This window comes from Moschus berezovskii, chromosome 27 (genome assembly GCF_049115385.1).
Source record: "Moschus berezovskii isolate FMDL1 chromosome 27, NW_MosBer_1.0, whole genome shotgun sequence".
Classification (NCBI taxonomy): domain Eukaryota; kingdom Metazoa; phylum Chordata; class Mammalia; order Artiodactyla; family Moschidae; genus Moschus; species Moschus berezovskii.
In genome coordinates, this window is record NC_142486.1 from 28,169,937 (window position 1) to 28,188,997 (window position 19,061).

At 48.5% G+C, this 19,061-nt stretch overlaps 1 protein-coding gene across 2 annotated transcripts in view; it reads right to left on the reverse strand.

Annotated features, from left to right (window-relative positions):
* NDE1 (nudE neurodevelopment protein 1) overlaps positions 1 to 18,234 on the reverse strand; it is a 36,003-nt gene extending 17,769 nt beyond the window's left edge. For both annotated transcript variants that reach the window (XM_055409551.2, XM_055409552.2), the window contains exons 1-4: positions 18,141 to 18,234; positions 8,526 to 8,653; positions 6,570 to 6,723; positions 2,029 to 2,177 (exon numbers count right to left, since the gene is read on the reverse strand). In XM_055409551.2, the coding sequence (XP_055265526.2) occupies positions 2,029 to 2,177; positions 6,570 to 6,723; positions 8,526 to 8,608 (386 nt within the window). In that variant the 5' untranslated portion in view covers positions 8,609 to 8,653; positions 18,141 to 18,234. The remainder of the gene's footprint in view (positions 1 to 2,028; positions 2,178 to 6,569; positions 6,724 to 8,525; positions 8,654 to 18,140) is intronic.
* Positions 18,235 to 19,061: the final 827 nt, after the last annotated feature.

Sequence of the window (19,061 nt, forward strand, 5' to 3'; positions counted from 1 at the left end):
ATAGGAAATTTTAGACCTGAAGATAAAATACCTAAAATAGTATTGGAACTGACTTCCCACCAGAACTGGAGGAGGCAAGAAGTAGTCAGTGGACCTGAAACTGGATCAATAGAAATGATCGAATTTGAGGAACCTAGGAAAAGAAATGAACAGAGGGTCAGAGACCTGCATGACCACATCAAAAGGATCAACATGTGTGTAGCTGGTGTTCCAGAAGGACAGCGGAGAAAGAAAGGGGCAGCAAAAACACTTGAGGAAACAACGACCAAAGTTAAACTTGGCAAAAGATAAACTGACAGACCAAAGAAGACCAGCAACCCTCATCAGGATAAACAGATACAAAATCTAGGAACATCACAATCAAACTGCTAAAAACCGAAAATAAAGTGAAACTCTTGAGAGCAGCCAGAGAAAAACACTAGATTATGTACAGGGGAGTGACTATTTGGGTTACCACTAGCTTCTAACCCCCCAGTAAGGAGTTCAGAAGACACCAGAACATCTTTAATGTGCTGAAAGAAAAGAAGAACAAAACCCTGTCAACCTGAATTCCATATCCAGTGGAAATTTCCTTTAAGAATGAAGGCAAAAGAAAGACATTTTCAGAAAAACTAGAGAGCAGAATTCACCATCAGCAGACCTGCACCACAAGAAACACTAAAGGAAGGTCTTCAAGCTGAAGGCAAATGATAACCAGAGGGAAACTTCAGGAAGGAATGAACCAGAAACCATAAACATACGGGCAAATATAAAAGGCTATCTTTCTAGTCTCTTACTTTCATGCATTAAAGCTACAGCATGAAGTTTGAGGATGGTAAGCGAAACTCTAAAGTTTGAGACTGTTACATCTGGTACACAGGTAACTAAGTAGACAGAAAAGTTGCACGTTCAGTTCAGTTTGGACTGAAAAACTGTCCAAACTGATGGAATCGCACACTCCTTATGATCGGTGCATGTTGCTGTAATTTACATCTAAATTTTTTATTGATTTATTTTTACATCTAAATTTTTTAAAGTGCTTTCTTAAAAAAAACAAAAAAGCACCTGGCTTACGGTAGTTATTCAATTACTGCTCTTTACTATTAGTAGTAGTCTGCTAAACTATAGAACATCGGTTTAAGAAATATCGTCTTCTTAGCACTGAAAGCAACGCAGATGTCCATCAACAGATGAATAGATAAAGATGTGGCACATATGTATAATGGACTATTACTCAGCCATAAAAAAGAATGAATTTGAGTCAGTTCTAATGAGGTGGATGAACCTAGAGCCTCTTAAACAGAGTGAAGTAAGTCAGAAAGAGAAAAACAAATATTGCATATTAATGCATACATATGGAATCTAGAAAAATGGTACTGATGAACCTATCTACAGGGAAGGAATGGAGACGCAGATGTCGAGAATGGGCTTGTGGACACAGTGGGGGAGGGAGAGAGTGAAGTGAACTGAGAAAGTGGCATCAACACATATACGCTATCGGGTGTAAGACGGACAGCCGGTGAGAAGTTGCTGTGTAACACAGGGAGCCCAGCCTGGCGCTCTGTGATGACCTGGAGGGGTGGGATGGGGCGAGGGGACGGGGGGATATATATATATATAATTATGGCTGATTAGAGTGATCGTGTGGCAGAAACCAGCACAATACTGTAAAGGTTAAAAAACAAAGAAAGAAATACCGTCTTATCTCAGGGCCAACTGAGCACATGCTTGTTCTTCCGCCCAGAATGTTCTCACCCCGTACTCTTCCCCTGGATAATGCTGAGGCATCCCTCGGTCTAAGCCTAAATGGCATTTCCTTTGAGAAGCCTTGCCTGACATCCTCCCAGCAATGGACAAATGAATACCTCGGATCATATGCCCCCACAGCACCCTGGACCTGCAGCACTTTCTGATTGTTGTCCATTTCCCATGAGGCTGTAGAGCCCAAGGGCCCTGACTCTGCTCTCTGCTGAATCCCCGACCTGCGACACAGTGCCTGGTACCCAGAGACAAAAGGATCCCAGACCTCCTTTCTCCTTCCCCACATACCGTTTGGCTCTTTCCAGGTCATCGTTGGCTTGCTCCAGCTCTCTGATGTACTTCTGCAGTTTATCTTTAATGGCTTTCGTCTGGGCAAGGTCATCCTCTAAGGCTGAGATCTGCCGGTAGCCTTCAGAATGCTGTGCTTTAAACTTCTCCTGAAGGACAGAATTGACACTGAGTGAATGACTTAAGACTACCAATAAGGATGTTTATTTCCGTTCCCTGTCACCTCCTTAGGACGCTGAAGGTCAGTCCTGGGACATACTCTCTCCCATTGCGATGCAAGTGTGTGGTTCCTAGCCACTAAGCATCCGCTCCTCCCCTCTGCACAGCCCGCCGGCACCCCAATTTCTTGAGGACCTCTTGCAGCCTCCATCAGGGCCAGGGAACAAGCCTAAGCTCAGTCACGAGAACCTTCTGTCCACAGACATGGGCTCTTAAGCAAATGAGGGATGATGGGGGGAGCTGGGGGCCATCAAGCTGTCCAGTTCTGAGTGCTTCCTAAGCATCTGTCTGTACCTGGCCCCCCAACAATGGTCCTCGCCACCTCTGGTGACCATCTTAAGCAGTCATTCTGTGCAAGGTGTCCACAGCCATAGACAGCGTCATCAACCTCTCCGAGCCTGACCCGCAAGGGCAATACTGATGCATTTCACGTGACATCCCCGGGTTACAGGGACAAGAGCTGGAATCACAGCGATGTTGGTGCTCATGCCCCACAGTCAGGGCAGGACATCGCCGACTCGGTGCGACGACAGTTCTGACTTTGTGACCCAGGATGCGCGCCTTGTGGCAGGGGGTATTTAGAAGGAACTTGGGCACCTCTGGGGTAGGGAGGGAGAGACGGGGAGGCAGGGGAAGGAAGGAGGAACGTAAGAGAAGAAGGCAAAAACCATAACTGTTGTTTTCACCAGAAGAAGCTTAATGTGACCTGGCCGGTGCTTTCAGAGGCAATGAACAGTCCAGATGAGGTCTCAAGAATCTGTTGCCCTCCAGTGACAGCAGCTAATGTATACTGTGGGCTTTCCCGGTGGCTCAGTGGTAAAGAATTCACACCAAGCAGGAGATGCGGGTTCGATCCCTGAGTCAGGAAGATCCCCTGGAGCAGGAAATGCAACCCACTATTGTTGCCTGGAGAATTTCATGGACAGAGGAGCCTGGTGGGCTACAGCCCATGGAGTCTCAGTAATTAAACGACAACAGCATTTACCGCAGGCTACTCTGAGCGAGCCTCTGGGCTCAGGACACTCCTCCCGCTGCCTGACTGAACGCCATTTCCGAGGTGTGAGAACAGAGGCCCAGGCCCATCGTCAGCCCAGAGTCAACCGGGAGCAAACGACTGAGCCAAGACCCATCCTGGGCGACCCTGGCGGAACAACGACACTCAACGGCCCTGGACCACTTCCGCCTAGGTTCACAGAGATGATCACACGCGTGTGCATACACACTCGCACACTCCCATTCTCTCCCTGTCTGGCTCCGCTTTCAAATTATTTTCTGTCATCCAGCAATCTCACCACCTTTCCCTCAGCCACAAGCGGGAACGAAGACACTGCCTTCCCACAGGAAGTCTAATTTGAAAGTGAAAAAAAAAACAAGCCAACTCCTCTTCTTTCCTAAGTCAGTCCAGTACAGAAAGCTGTCGCTAGGAACAGTGTGGAGCTCTGGGGAGGGTGAGGCAATGGTGCCCGGGGCCAGGAAGGCATGGCCGGAGCCATCGTGAGAGCAGAAGGGCCTCAGGACGGACAGACAGTTAAGGGCGAGGACAGGGCAGGGGCGCCGCGTCCTCACGCCACTCAGGCTCCTCAGATACTCCGTTTCCTGGCCGTGGGCACAGGAAGCATCTCAGCTCAGACAAGCAAGGGCCGAGCAGGCCCAGGCTCGGGCGAATTCCCAGGCGTAGCTCTGATCGCTTCCCCCCTTGGCCTGGGTGCACCCCCAAAGAAAAGAACAGGAGGGTACAGGACCCCAGGTCATTAACCTAAATTCCTACACGGGTTCCCAGAGGACGCGGTTAAGGGGCTTGTCCTCCAGCACAGAGATTCAAACAATGTCCTTTGAACTTGGGGACAGGAAAAAGCTGTTGGGCTTTCATCTGGGGCTAATTATAATAAACTGTCAGCTGATGGAGGCATCAATAGACGCTCTGTTGGATCCCTTACAAGCTTTTTTATTCATCTGGCGATGAATAAGCCAGTTGTCAAGGAGTCCGCCTCAGTTGAAGACTTTTCTCTTAGGTGACAGAAATATGTGCTGGGGGCTGTTCTTCACTCCGAGGTCATCCCCTTCGTCTCCTGCTCCACACCCTGTGGCTCATAAACCTCACAGAGAGGTCTTCTGCCAGTTCAAGGGCTTGGTCTGGAAGTGCTTAATTACTTAGCAAATGCATATTTATCAGCATCTGTGCAGTTCCTCCTACCCTCTCCAAACCATGGTTCAAACCACCAGTCTCCTGGCCCTGAGCCCCCTTCAGTGTAAAAGCTGTAATGGTTCCCCAGTGCCTAGGGCAGCAGTCAGGCTGTTAACAAAATGAGTGACGTGGGCCAGGTGTAACCCACAAAAGACACTCAGCCCCTGATGTCAGAGCTGGGGAGATAGGGGGACAGTAGCTGGGACTGGGGTGGCCTTGCTCCAAGCAACCATGACTCTGCCTCTTGCAGATATGGACGAAGCCCGGGCTGGGGTGGCAGGAGCCACCAGAGGACAATCAAAGGAAACTGGAAATCCAAGTTCTTACAAGAAGCCTCACGATTCTGAATGTGGATATTAATATTTTTTTTAAAAAACCACTAAAGAGATAAATGCTACTATCAAAAGAATGAACCATAAGCAAACCCTCACCTCTAGTTAACAGCCTACTGCAATATTTACAGAGAAGCATACAGAAGTTGGCGATTCACTTTAAAATGCACTGGGAAGACTGATGGACGGACAGATAACACAGAGCAAGTGTGGCAGAGGTCGCTGGCAGAGCCTAGGTGGTGGATGTACAGGTGTTCGCTGGGAAATTCTTTCAACCCGACCGTGTGCTTGAAAGCTTTCATGATAAAATGTTAAGTGAAAACCACCAAAGGTTTAAGCAAACAACATCTATAGGCCAGACTGACCTGTGGATGGCCAGTCTGGGCTCTGCGGTCTACACCATTAAAGCTCAGAGTCCACTGTTCAGCTTCCAAAGTCTGTGGGGTCTTTCCTGTGCTTTCCTCATCCTCATCCCTCAATCCCCGATCCATCTGCTCACCCCACTTTCTCCTGTGTGCTGGGAAACACAGACTCCCAAGGTCCACTTGATGTTCATTCTTGCCTGTGTCTGAGCATCTTTTCACTAAATGCTTCTGGCTGTTAGGCTTGGCTTCCCCACAAGGCTTCCAGGGGCAAAGGGCACACCTTTTTCCTGTGCATCACACCTTGCCCTGGGCTCACACTGCAGGACTTTGGCTCTTTCCCCCACCATGGCTCATCAAAATAAGTATGAGCAGCTCTGTTTTAAAAAAGAAAAAAGAAATTAAGAAAGGAAAAAAAAAAAAGACACGTAGGCCTGCTGGGGCCCCACCCAGACTTCCTGAGAACAAGAATCTCAGGGCGGGGTGGGGCCAGGCCTGTCTGATGTTTACAAAGCTGGTCAGGTGATGCTGCCTGGCAGTGAGAGCCGAGAGCCATCTCTAAGGCCAACGTAACACTTCGTGATCGTCTGCTAACCTGTACAGAGGGTCCAGTCTTTACCCCATCAGAGCAGTGGTTCTCCAGATACTCAGCAATGTCCGCAGATACCTCTGTGGTCACCACTTGAGGCAGCAGGTGCTACCGGCGTCTAGCGGGTGCAGACCGGGGATGCTGCTGAACACCCCACAATGTAAAACTCGGTCCTGACAACAGAGTCATGTGGCTTCAAATGTCAACAGAGGCTGAGGAGCCTGAGTTCTGTCCAACAGAGCTTTCCATAATGATGGAAACGTTCTACAGCCTCTGTGTTCACACTGATGCCCGCTAGAGATGTGTGGCTACTGAACACTTGAAAGGTAGCTAATAAGACTGAGGAATTAGATTGTTTGTTATTTATTTTACTTTCATTAAACTTAAATGTCAATTGACACACATGGCTAGGGGCTACCATTCCGGACAGCATAACCGTGGGCCTTGTAACAATCAGCAATTCCAGCCATGATCCATACTCTAGAAAACTCTACCTTCCACATGTGCTGTGGGATTGCTAAGCATGGCCACGGGACACGTGTGAGACCTGTCTCTTCAGTTCAGTTCAGTCGCTCAGTCGTGTCCGACTCTTTGCGACCCCATGGACTGCAGCACGCCAGGCCTCCCTGTCCATCACCAACTCCCAGAGCTCACTCAAACTCACATCCATGGGAGTCAGTGATGCCATCCAACCATCTCATCCTCTGTCTCGTACAGGGGCACTGGGAGCTCAAGTGGCCCACGTGCCCGCAGTTCTTGGGGTGGGAGGGGCCACAGCCACAGGCTCCCTTCTCTGGTCACGGGCGCTGGACGCCCAGCCGCACACCTGGGTGTGTCTCCCCCCACCCCCTCACCTTGACGGCCTCCAGCTCCGTGCGAAGGTGCTGGTTTTCCATCAGCAGGTCCCTGTTTTTGCTCTCAGTTTGTTGCAGCTGCGTCTCCAGTTCCGCCTCGTATTCCCGGCTTTCCTCTTGGAATTCCCGGAGCTCCTCTTGCGTGTTCTCTGCCCTGCGGGATTCCCAGATGTCAGCTCATCACTGAGCGCTTACGCGTTGCTGAGTGTTAGACATGGATCTGCTCTTTATTCAATTGCCTTTTGAGGCAGGAACTGTCATTACCCTCATTATACAGATGATGAGGTCATCTGTCTCAAGGTCCTCCCAGGAGGTGCTAGTGGTAAAGAAACCACCTGCCAATGCAGGAGACCTAAGAGTTGCAGTTTCGATCCCTGAGTCAGGAAGATCCCCTGGAGGAGGGCATGACAAGCCACTCCAGTATTCTTACCTGGAGAATCTCATGGACAGAGGAGCCTGGCGGGCCACAGTCCATAGGGTCACAAAGAGTCAGACATGACTGAAGCAACTGAAGCACACACACGTACATCTCAAGGTCAAACAAGTCTTAAACAGGGCGTGGAGCTGCCCCTAGGTGTGCCCGACTCCACAGCCCTTTCTTAACCAATGCACCGTCCACTCATTCATTCAATGTGTATTTTCTGGAACCCAACATATAGTAAATATACTTCAGACTGTATACTCTCTGCAGAGTTATTTACAAGCAGAAACTGGACATAATACAAAGGTTCACTTACCATACCACTATCTAGGGTCCCTGCTCCATATCCCAAACACCCAATTCTGGTTTCTCAATCCTTAAAATTCAAGGTTTTTTTTTTTAACAAGCCCTTCCCTGGTGGCTCAGACGGTAAACCGTCTGCCTGCAAAGCAGGAGACCTTGGTTTGATCTCTGGGTCAGGAAGATTCCCCTGGAGAAGGAAATGGTAACCCAGTCCAGTATCCTTGCCTGGAAAATCCCACTGACGAAGGAGCCTGGTAGGCTACAGTCCAGGGGGTCGCGAAAGGACAAGACTGAGCGACTTCACTTTCACTTTAAATCGAACTAAGAATAAAGACATCAGAGGAGCCTCAGAGGAGCTGGAATAAGACCTGCCTGAGCAGATTACAAGAATCCACGAGAAACAGTGAAAGAAACAATGTCAGGCACAAACCCATAGCTCCCAGATAGGGGCACTGAAACACTGGTTTCAAATTTAAAAACTTGTAACAATCTAGATCGCTAGATGCAGGGAGAAGTTCTCTCCCACACACCAAGGGCTACTGACCAGATAAGGCATCTGGGAGTTGAAAAAACACTGCCACAATTTGATACTCTCTAAAAATGTGTTAAATTCAAATCATATTCATTCCTAAACTGTCACACCCTATTAATAGAGTGGTACAGATCATTGGGATATGCCAATACCTAAGATAAAAAAGTCTGAATGTTAAGTTTTTCATAGCTTACTTAATCTTGAGTAGTATAACTTTGGAGGAACTAAGGTGATTGGCAGTGGAAAGAATCAGAACATGAGAAATTCTTTAAAAATGTATAGACTTAAATAATTTTGCCTATGTTACAAAATAGCAACAATAAAAAGATAATAAAAAGAAACTGTTTACACTTAAAAAAAACAAAGAAACAGACAAAAAACTCTGCCAGAAAATAAGCTGGGAAGTAGCACAGGCCTTTGCTTAGGACCCCCTAGGCTTTGGGGTTCAAATCCCAGCTCTGCTGCCCCCGCCCCCCCACCCCAGTTGTGGGCCCTTAGACAAGTTACTTGCTGTCACTGAGGCTCAGTCCCCCATTTGTAAAATGGGGTGAGAATGGTTTCTCCACGGGCCACCATGGAGATTTAATTGAGATAATGTATGTTCAGTTCTTCACAGGGCTTGGCACACAGCAGGTCCACAGTAAATGTTCGCTGCCATCACTGTGGGAAGAAAACGCAAGGTGAACTTGGGAGAACTGACCTCTGCTTGTAGGTCATAGCAAGGTCTTTCCAATAGTTGGCTTCTTCCTCCTCAGAGCTGAAGGTCTTGCCCGAGTCCGCCATTGTGGAAATGGGGGAGAAGAGTTCACTCCTCTTGGTGCATAATGTCTAGGAGAGAAAGTTTTAAAGCTATTACCCACATCTGGTTAAACAGCTGATCTTTAATGGTGGGTGGGTGGGGAATTCCTGAACTTTATGTTGGATTAAATGTGGCAAAAAAATAAAATTGCCAAAAAAATTAAAAACTAAACCCAGACAAACTACAGTCCATTATTTACATTACATTCATTACATTATGTTACAGTATGTTACATTCCAAGGATGGATACACCTACCAGGATTTGCTGATTTTATTACATTGGAGGGAAGGGGAAAGCAGGTCAGCTTAGGGGTTCTAACTTAGACAACCAGGTGCCTCCATCATCTCCATCACCACCGATGGAGAAAGTCAGAAGGGAAGTCTGCAGGGCGAGTGGATACTTGACATCAGCTTCGGACACTTTTAGTTGGATTTGCCCATGATCCATCAAGATGTAACACCAGATCTGAAACTCGGGGTGAAGTGCGGGCTAACAACACAAATTTAAGAGTCATGAGTTTGGAGCTGGTTCTTCCCTTTTTCGTGTGACTGAACCATCGAAGAATCAACTGAGGATTATTTATGGAACTCTGAGGAGTGCCAGTATCTGGAAGCTGAGCCAAGAAAGAAACAGTGATGCAAGGAGATGGGAGAACAAGTGAGAGAGGTCAGAACCAGAAAAGTGACCAGACTGGAGGGGGCAGTTTCAAGGGGAAAATGGGGAACGAATGTTCCATGGTATCCGAGATGCAGGAGAGAAGCTGGTAAGATGAGCTCTGGGAAATATCCACCCACGAGACTCGGTGAAATGCTGGTCACTGGTGATGTAAGCAAGAAGGTTTCAACACCAGGAGGAGGGATAGAGAGGATAGAGGATTGACTGGGAGGTGAGGAAGAGGAAGCAGACAGGATTTTGGAGAACTGGGTGTGAGAAGAAAGGAGACAAATTAGACAGAGTCCCACGGACAGCAAGGAGATCAAACCAGTCCATCCTAAAGGAAATCGACCCTGCATATTCACTGGAAGGACTGATGCTGAAGCTCCGATACTTTGGCCAGCTGATGCGAAGAGCCGACTCATTGGAAAAGACCCTGATGCTCAGAAAGACTGAAGGCAGGAGGAGATGGAGGCAGGCAGCAGAGGATGAGATGGTTGGATGGCATCACTGACTCAACGGACATGAGTTTGAGCAAACTCTGGGAGATAGTGAAGGACAGCCTGGCGTGCTGCAGGCCATGGGGTCGCAAACAGGTGAACTCGACTTTAGCGACTGAACGACAGAGGGGAGTGGTGATAGGCTCTGAGGATGCTGAGCTATCCAGGGCAGAGGTCAGGAACAGATTTCTATTAACAGTTATCAGTTCTTGGGCTCCTTGCTGATAGCGCTTCTCAGTGTAATAGCTTATTTTCTCAATTTGTTTAAGACTCTGAGTTTGTCAAAAGGTTATTAGGAATTCAAGTGAGATTCCTCCAAAGTCCCTTCTTCCCTTGAAGATAGCTCACGGTTCTGTCTTTGGGGATAAAAGAAAAAACACAACTCCCAACTCTGCAAGACATAACTAACAAGCCAGATATCTAGGTAAAAAATACAAATCATTCTGCTAAATATGTCAGTTTTGACACAGACACGATCACCATCCAAGTGGGTCCCTGGCAGAAACTGAACAATACCTACATCTGAGTAAAGCATTTACTGACACAACTCAACATCTGTTAGGACCTGTATTCACATCTCTCCTTTCAAATTTCTCGCCCTTCCCTGATTCAGAAAAAACATGCCATGTCCCCACCCACTCCCTTCTGGGGAACAGAGTTTCTCTGAAAGTTTGATCAAAGCAGAGAAGCTAGAGGGAGTAGAAAGTTGTTAACTTGATTTTTTTCCCCAGTCCAGCATCCCTTCTTCTATCTTTCTGTAATAACACCACAACGGTCTCTTGGGGGAACCAACTCTACACTCCTTCCATGGGGCTCAGGTGGACTTGACATCAGCCACTGTACCTAGGAGATGGCATATGACTACTCATGCCTCCAGCATCAGTAACAGGCTCAGGGGTGCACCTATCCCAAAGCTGAGCCCAATGACAAGGGTGGGCCTAACCCAAGTTGAACCAATGGCAAGGACCAGCCTAACTCAAGTTAAGCCAATGACTGGATCAGAGGTGGGCCTAACCCAAGGTGAACCAGTGACAAGGATGGACCTAACCCGAGCTGAGCCCATGACTGGTTCAGGGGTAGACCTAACCCAAGCTGAGACAGTGAGTGTCCAGGCCCAGGCCTTTCAAAGAGCTATCAAGAAAGAAACTCTCTGAAGGTGTAACTAACCTTACCATAATGATAATTTCACAATATATACATGTCTCAAACCACCATGGGCTACACCTTAAACTTACACCATGTGATACGTCTATTATCTCTCCGTAAAGCCAGGTTCCGTGGCGGGGTGGAGTGGAGAAGAAACTCTCTCCATTATGGTTCATGGTGGTCATCTCTCTATCACAAGGGAGGAGCCTGCCTGAGAATGAAGCCAAAACAAGAAAGCAGGGCCAAGAGGTGGACACCTGGATCCAGTCATCCCTGACTGAAGATGAGATGGGGTAATCAATTTCCTTTCTTGGTAGTACCAGTGAGGCCTGGATTTCTGCTACCAGAGCGGCCTAATGAATGTTTGGAGTGAACGATCTTGTTTGGTGAAAGCAGAAAGGATAAGAGCACCTAGAGTGTAGATAATAGTAATTACCACGGTGACAGGCAAGGGCAAACCTAATTCTGGTAATCCCTGCTCAAGCCACAAGCTCTAATAGCCCAGAGCTCATCTAGGATGAGGTCACCAGACAAATGTCTACAGTGTTAAGAGCCCAGAGCCCATGCAATCGTGACTGAGTGCCGTGTGGCCATTGATGACTGTGTGGACAGTCTCAACCGCACGGCATCGGAGGACTGTGTAGAGGAGGGTGAGAGAGCCAGAAACCAGGAACAATGAATGTACACTGACTTTCCCTGCTGCTTGGAAAAAGCTCATGTTCAAGTTCATCATCATGAGTCCCGGCCTGCTTCTCTAAACATTTCCTACAGCCCTGCCCCTCACCTGCTTACTCTGCAGTCACACCACCTTCTTTCTCTTCCTTGAACGTACCAAGCGTGCTCCCACCTCAGGGCCTTTGCACTGGCTGTTCTCTCTGCCTGGAATGATCCTTCTTCAGTTCTCTGCCCACAGATTCCCTTCTTGCCATTCAGACCTCAGCTGAACTGTCTTCCCAAGAAAGACCTTCTCTGATGATCCCACCAAATACCTCCTCCAGCCCTTCACTGCCATATTAATCCCTGTTTCATTTTATTTCATCACTTTATGAGTTGTGCTTCTGTTTTATCTGAAAAAGTTGGCTTAAAACTCAACATTCAAAAAATGCAGATCATGGCATCCGGTCCCATCACTTCATGGAAAATAGAAGGGGAAACAAGGGAAACAATGACAGACTTTATTTTCTTGGGCTCCAAAATCACTGCAGATGGTGACTGCAGACGTGAAATTAAAAGATGCTCTTTGGAAGAAAAGTTATGACAAACTTAGACAGCATATTAAAAAGCAGAAACATTACTTTGCCGACAAAGATCCGTCTAGTCAAAGCTATGGTTTTTCCAATAGTCATGTACAGATGTGAGAGTTGGACTATAAAGAAGGCTGAGTGCCAAAGAATTGATGCTTTTCAACTGTGGTGTTGGAGAAGAGTCCCTTGGACTTCAAGGAGTCAATCCTGAAGGAAATCAGTCCTGAATATTCATTGGAAAGACTGATGCTGAAGCTCTAATACTTTGGCCACCTGATGCAAAGAGCTGACTCATTAAGAAAGACCCTGATGCTGGGAAAGATTGAAGGCGGGAGGAGAAGGGAACGAAAGAGGATGAGATGGTTGGATGGCATCACCGACTCAATGGACATGAGTTTGAAAAAGCTCCAGGAGACGGTGAAGGACATGGAAGCCTGGCATGCTGCAGTCCATGGGGTTCGCAAAGAGTCGGACACAAGTGAACGACTGAACAGCAACAACTGGAATATCAGTTTTGAGCACAGGGACCTTCACCATGGGTTTTTTTTTTTTAATTCCCAGTGCCATGAACAGTGTCTGGCATATAACAGGCATTCAATAAATGCTTGCGGAAGGAAAGAACACAGGGGAACATAGAGATTGACCACTCACTGGAAGGATGTGAGATTAAGGAAAAGAAGCAAGAGACCCTCTGAAGACTAGTTTTTATAAATCCCTAGGATACTTAATCGGAGAAGGCAATGGCAAGCCACTCGAGTACTATTGCCTAGAAAATCCCATGGATGGAGGAGCCTGGTTGGCTGTAGTCTGTGGGGTTGCTAAGAGTCGGACACGACTGAGCGACTTCACTTTCACTTTTCACTTTCACACATTGGAGAAGGAAATGGCAACCCACTCCAGTGTTCTTGCCTGGAAAATCCCAGGGACGGGGGAGCCTGGTGGGCTTCCGTCTATGGGGTCACACAGAGTCAGACACGACTGAAGTGACTTAGCAGCAGCAGCAGGATACTTAATGTGTATCTGCGTGCTCAGTCACTCAGTCATCTGACTCTTTGCAACCATGGACTAGCCCCGCCAGGCTCCTCTGTCCATGGGATTCTCCAGTCAAGAATACTGAGTGGTTTCCCATTTCCTTCTCCAAGAGATCTTCCTGACCCAGGGATCGATTCTGTCTCTTGCGTCTTCTGTATCAGCAGGCAGATTCTTTACCACTATGCCACCTGGGAAGCCACCATACACACCTGATCTTAGCCAAACGGCCAAGAAAGGTACTTAATAGGATGGGGAAAAACCTCTCGCTCAGCACCCGAGTGGCATCTCATTGATGGGAAGGGGCTGAAGGACAGGGTGTCATGTTGGAAACTACCCACTTCCCAGGTTTACATGATAAGGAATATTCAGTACAGTTACTGGAGTTTTAATAACCTTCATCCTGCAGTCTTACTAAAGATGAGTTTTAGAAAAGGGCACTGTTATCATTGCCAGCGAGGCTTAGAATTTAAGCCTCAGTAAAGATATGAAATTGAGATGTTTTAGGAGGCGCTTCCACTGTGGCTCTAATTACAACCCCTGCATTTTAAAAACACCCCTTAGGGAAGAAGAAGACGATGCTCAAGGCTAAGAGGAAAGAAATAACAGCTCAACTTCACTTTCTTATGAAACACCACACTTAAAAATCTAAACCTTTCTTTTTTTCCACTTGAAAATATCTCAGAAAAGTTCTAATGTGCATTCTTGTCTGCCACAGACAGCAGGCAAGATGACTGGCAAAGGTTCCCCTTTCCCAGCTTTATTTACTCAAGTTTATTATCACCTTCTGTTTGTGGGGTGCTAGGCATTTAATACGTCATTTCCAAACAACTTGACCCTTTGTGTTTACCTCTAAGATACTGGAGAGAGACTGTGTGTGTGTGTGTGCGCGCACACACACGTGCTGCTGCTGCTGCTGTGTCACTTCAGTCGTGTCCAACTCTGTGTGACCCCATAGACGGAAGCCCACCAGGCTCCCCCGTCCCTGGGATTCTCCAGGCAAGAACACTGGAGTGGGTTGCCATTTCCTTTTCCAATGCATGAAAGTGAAAAGTGAAAGTGAAGTCGCTCAGTCGTATCCGACTCTTAGCGACCCCATGGACTGCAGCCTACCAGGCTCCTCCGTCCATGGGATTTTCTAGGCAAGAGTACTGGAGTGGCTTGCCATTGCCTTCTCCGACACACACGTGCTAAGTCATTTCAATTGTGTCTAACTCTTTCTGATCCTATGGACTGCAGCCCACCAGGCTCCTCTGTCCATGGGATTCTCCAGGCAAGAATACTGGAGTGGGTTGCCATGCCCTCCTCCAGGGCCTCTTCCTGACCCAGGGATTGGTAAGGCAATCACTGGACTTCTTGGGAAGCTGAAGCAGAAACATTACACGTCTTGGCCATCTCCATAGATGCAAAGGAGTGAGAGAGGTCAACCAGACCCAAATGCAAGGGAGACTGAATTCAAATTTAAGGACTCTTTGGGGTTGCCGATAGACTGCATAGAAGTCAGATTCTGTTTTTGGGCCAAGAAGTCTTTTAAAAGGCACTGTGACAGATAGGTGTCAGTGCGTAGTCACAGCATACACAACTTAATAACCACTATCTTCAAGCTGGCTGCTGCATGCATTTATTGCATCTGTGTCAAGGGTTTTAGCTTGCTAACTTGCATTCTCAATACACCATCCAGCCGCATCCTGTCCCAGCAGCTCTGTGGGCAAACCTGCTGGGTACCTCAAGTGTTTGTGCTACAGCGTGCAAGCACAGACTGGGATCTAGTGGTCCCAGAGGTATTTATTTTCTGTTTTGGATAACTTAGAGCTATTACTCTTACAAAAGCATTTCAGCAAGCTTTTTGGGAGGCATGTTTTCCATGATCAAACTTCTTAGGAAAGTCTGAAAACACACTTGAGACACACACCTTTGATTTCAAAACTCTAGAAAAGACAAAGCAGTCTTTCTCAGCTCTCCTCTGAGTGAAGAAAGCCAGCACAGCTGGTCAGGAGCAATCCACACCTACAAACCATCAGGGATTAACTTCTCCACCCCAACCACACTCCTTTCCAATCAAAACACATGGGAGAGGGGGAGAAAGAAGCTGCCAAAGGCCAGCACAGGCTCCCACAGCTTCCACTTTATGATGCAGGCTTTACATTTTGCATAAGTGACATCACTGAGGCAAAACCAGTCAAGAGTCAGCAAGTCTGACTTCTGTCTCGGTGCTTTCAAAGTCTGAAATGATCTACCCACAAAAAAAAAAAAACCTCAGCAGGCATGCAAGGACACATGCTCAAGGGTGTACACCATTGCTGAGGGTAACGGTGAGGGGAGCTAGAGAAACTTAACTGAAGACTGATTGGAAAACTGTGCAGTTAAGAAGAATTAAGAGTAATGATATGGAAGAAAGTTTATGTTAAGAAAGTGCCAATTTTCTAGTGTGTAGCACAGGGAACTCTGCTCAGTGTCATGTGGCAGCCTGGATAGGAGGGGGTTTGGGAAGAATGGACGCGTGTACATGTATGGCTGAGTCCCTTCGCTGTTCACCGGAGACTACCACAATGCTGTTAACTGGCTGTACCCCAATACAAAATAAAAAAGTTAAAAGTGTGAAAAAAGAAAAAAAAAAGGTGCCATTTTTGTTTGCAAATGTACCTTCCGCTGTGTACAAAAACAGAAAAGGGTTTGGAAGGAGGTACCAGAATGGTAAGGCTGAGAACTTGTTCCTGACGCCTACTACAATAAATGTTTTTTACAATAAGCATATATTGCTTTTGAAATTTTAAGGAGCTTATACGTGAACAACAACAAAAAACCCAGAAAGCTACTGTCCAAAGATAATTTTATGCTACTGAACCAAGATTGCCAGGGAGGGAGCTTTTCCTACAGTGGTGTATTCTCCTCCGTTCCTTTCCAAACATTTCCCAACACCTACTAAGTACTAGGCACTGCTGACTGTGGCAGACCCAAAGCACCTACATCAGAACTAGGTGCAAACACTGTACCAGCTGCAGACACAAACTTTCTGTCTACCAGCACGGTCCTGTTAGGGAATTATCTTGTGAGCAAAGGGAGTGCAATCTCTCTGGCCTCACACGTTCTAAAAGAACACACTCCGGAAACAAAAATAACATCCTAACAGAACAAGCAAAGTTAAGAAACTATTATCCAAAACGGGATAGAACACACCAACCAGAGGCCTCTGAAATTTTAGGAGCATGGATCATCTGCATCTACTCAGACACAAAAGACACACCAAGAGGAAACATTTAAGTTTCAAAAGTGGTGAAATACCCATAGTGGATGCGGGGGCGCCGGGACGGGTCAGAGATTAAATAAGGAGTGGCTCTGAGAGTCCCAGGACTCCAATTACCCTTCAAAGGACCCTACCCACATTCTATGTTTCCCCGGTGGCTCAGATGGAAAAGAATCTGCCTGCAATGTGGGAGACCCGGCTGGGGTGGATCCTGGGTTGGGAAGATACCCTGGAGAAGGAAATGGCAACCCACTCCAGTATTCTTGCCTGGAGAATCCCATGGACAGAGGAGCCTGGTGGGGTACAGTCCATCAGGTCACAAAGATGTGGACACAACTGAAGCAACTTACACAAGCAACTCGCTCACACACACACATCCTACAATGCCATCCTTTCCTAGAATACATCAACAAAAACTCACAATCAGAAATTTCTGTACAGCACAGGCTCCATAGGCCATTTCTTTAGAAAGGAATTTAAAGGGACCTACAAGTAAAGAGAGTCACTGCTGCTGCTGCTGCCAAGTCACTTCAGTCGTGTCCGACTCTGTGCGACCCCATGGACGGCAGCCCACCAGGCTCCGCCATCCCTGGGATTCTCCAGGCAAGAACACTGGAGTGGGTTGCCATTTCCTTCTCCAACGTGTGAAAGTGAAGTTGCTCAGTCTTGTCCGACTAGTAGTGACCCCATGGACTGTAGCCCACCAGGCTCCTCTGTCCATGGGATTTTCTAGGCAAGAGTACTGGAGTGGCTTGCCATTGCCTTCTCCGAAAGAGAGTCACAACCAGGTACAAACCCTTGACCAAGAAATCAGGGAAGGTCAAGCCCTCAGGAGACAGTGAACTTGAGAGGACTGGAGAAGATAACCTTAGGTTCCCCCCAAAAAGCAGTGTCCAGCGGGGATTCCTATGATCTCAGAGAGGCCGGTAAGCCCAGCCAGGCATTCAAGCTCTAGAAGAAGCGTTTTCATCCTTTATTCAATCGTCCCCCAAAGTGCTGTCAGGGGAAATCTGAACCGTCCTGCAGCAGAGATCTGAGAAAGGCGGAGGGAACAAGACCGTTCCAAACACGTTCCCAAAGGAGGGGAGGTTTTTGGAAAGAGGCCTCCGCCGAGGGTGGCAGCGGGGTGGGGATGTGGGCGAGCATGGGGGCGGCGGGGGGCTACAAGGACGGAGAGGGAGGCGTAGGCAGCAGGAGGAAAGGGCGAGGGCTGCGGGGCAGAAAACTGACTGAGAAGGGAGACCAGGGGACTCTAGGAAGGATGTCGGGGTGGCGGGGGATGGAAGGGAACAGGGCAGAGCAACCGGGCTCCGGGGAGCCGGGACGAGCAGGGCAGAAGAACCAAGGAAGTCAAGCAGGGAGGGGAGGGCAGCGGGGTCGGAGAGAGGCGAGCGCAGAAAGAGAAAGAAAGTTGGCGAAAGGGTGAGGAGCCGGGCGCGCAGGACAGAAGGGTGGGAAGGCACAAAGTTAGGAAGGGAGGCTCCGGAGAAGGGCGATCTTTCGAGCCCAGCGCCCGGGAAGCGACGCCCAAGTGAGGGGCGCGCCAAGTTCCCTGCAACGCGGCGGCCGGGGATCCCGAGCGCGCGGCGGGCGCCGGGCGGGCAGAAGAGTTTCCCCGCGGCCGCGGCGATGATGAGGACGGCGGCGGTCGCAGCCTCCGAGCAACCCCTACCCCGGGGGCCGAAGCTCCGCACTTACCGGCTCCCGCCCTGCGGACCAGCGGCAGCGGCTGCGGCTGCAGCTGGGGACGGCGCAGCCCCGGGCCTCCGGCCGCCGCCCCCGCCCCCGCGCCCGCGGCCGGCGTCGTCCATTGGCTGCCGCGCCCCGGGACCGCGTCCCCCGCGGCCAATCAGCGCCGAGCAGCGCCTTTTGGAAACTTTTTTCCCCAGGTCCCGGGCGCGGCGTGGCCACGCGGCGGCCCTAGGCGGGCTGGCGGGAGGGGTTCTGGGAGGCTCCTGCTGCTGGGCAGGGTTCTGGCCGGGCTTGGAGGCTGCGGGCTGCTCCCTAGACACCGTGGGGAACGGGCTTGGACTTGCGGGCCACTTCAAGAAATATGTCTCCCTGCCCTTGACCTCGATTGCCTTTTCCTGTTCTTGGATTTCCTCCGAAGCAGATAGAAGAACAAAGATCTACGTCTGCTTAGAGTAAACAATGTCCCAGGTCCTTCCCAGAACTTTACAACCAATATAAAAATTTCGACATCATTATCTGCTTCAAAGGCAGCAAAGCTCCTTTGTAGGAGTTTGTTTTGGGGCCCGGCCTTGAATCCTAGCTCTGCCCCTTAGTAACTGTATGATCTTGAGCAAGTTCAGGCAGTTCAGTCGCTCCGTCATGATGGATTCTTTGCGACCCCATGGACTTCAGCACGCCAGGCCTCCTGTCCATCACCAACTCCCGGAGTTTACTCAAACTCGTCCATTTAGTCGGTGATGCCATCCAACCATCTCATCCTCTGTTGTCCCCTTCTCCTCCTGCCTTCAGTCTTTTCCAGTGAGTCAGTTCTTCACATCAGGTGGCCAAAGAATTGAAGCTTCAGCTTCAGCATCAGTCCTTCCAGTGAATATTCAGGACCGATTTCCTTTAGGATTGACTGATTTGGTTAGGGCAAGTTAACTCTCT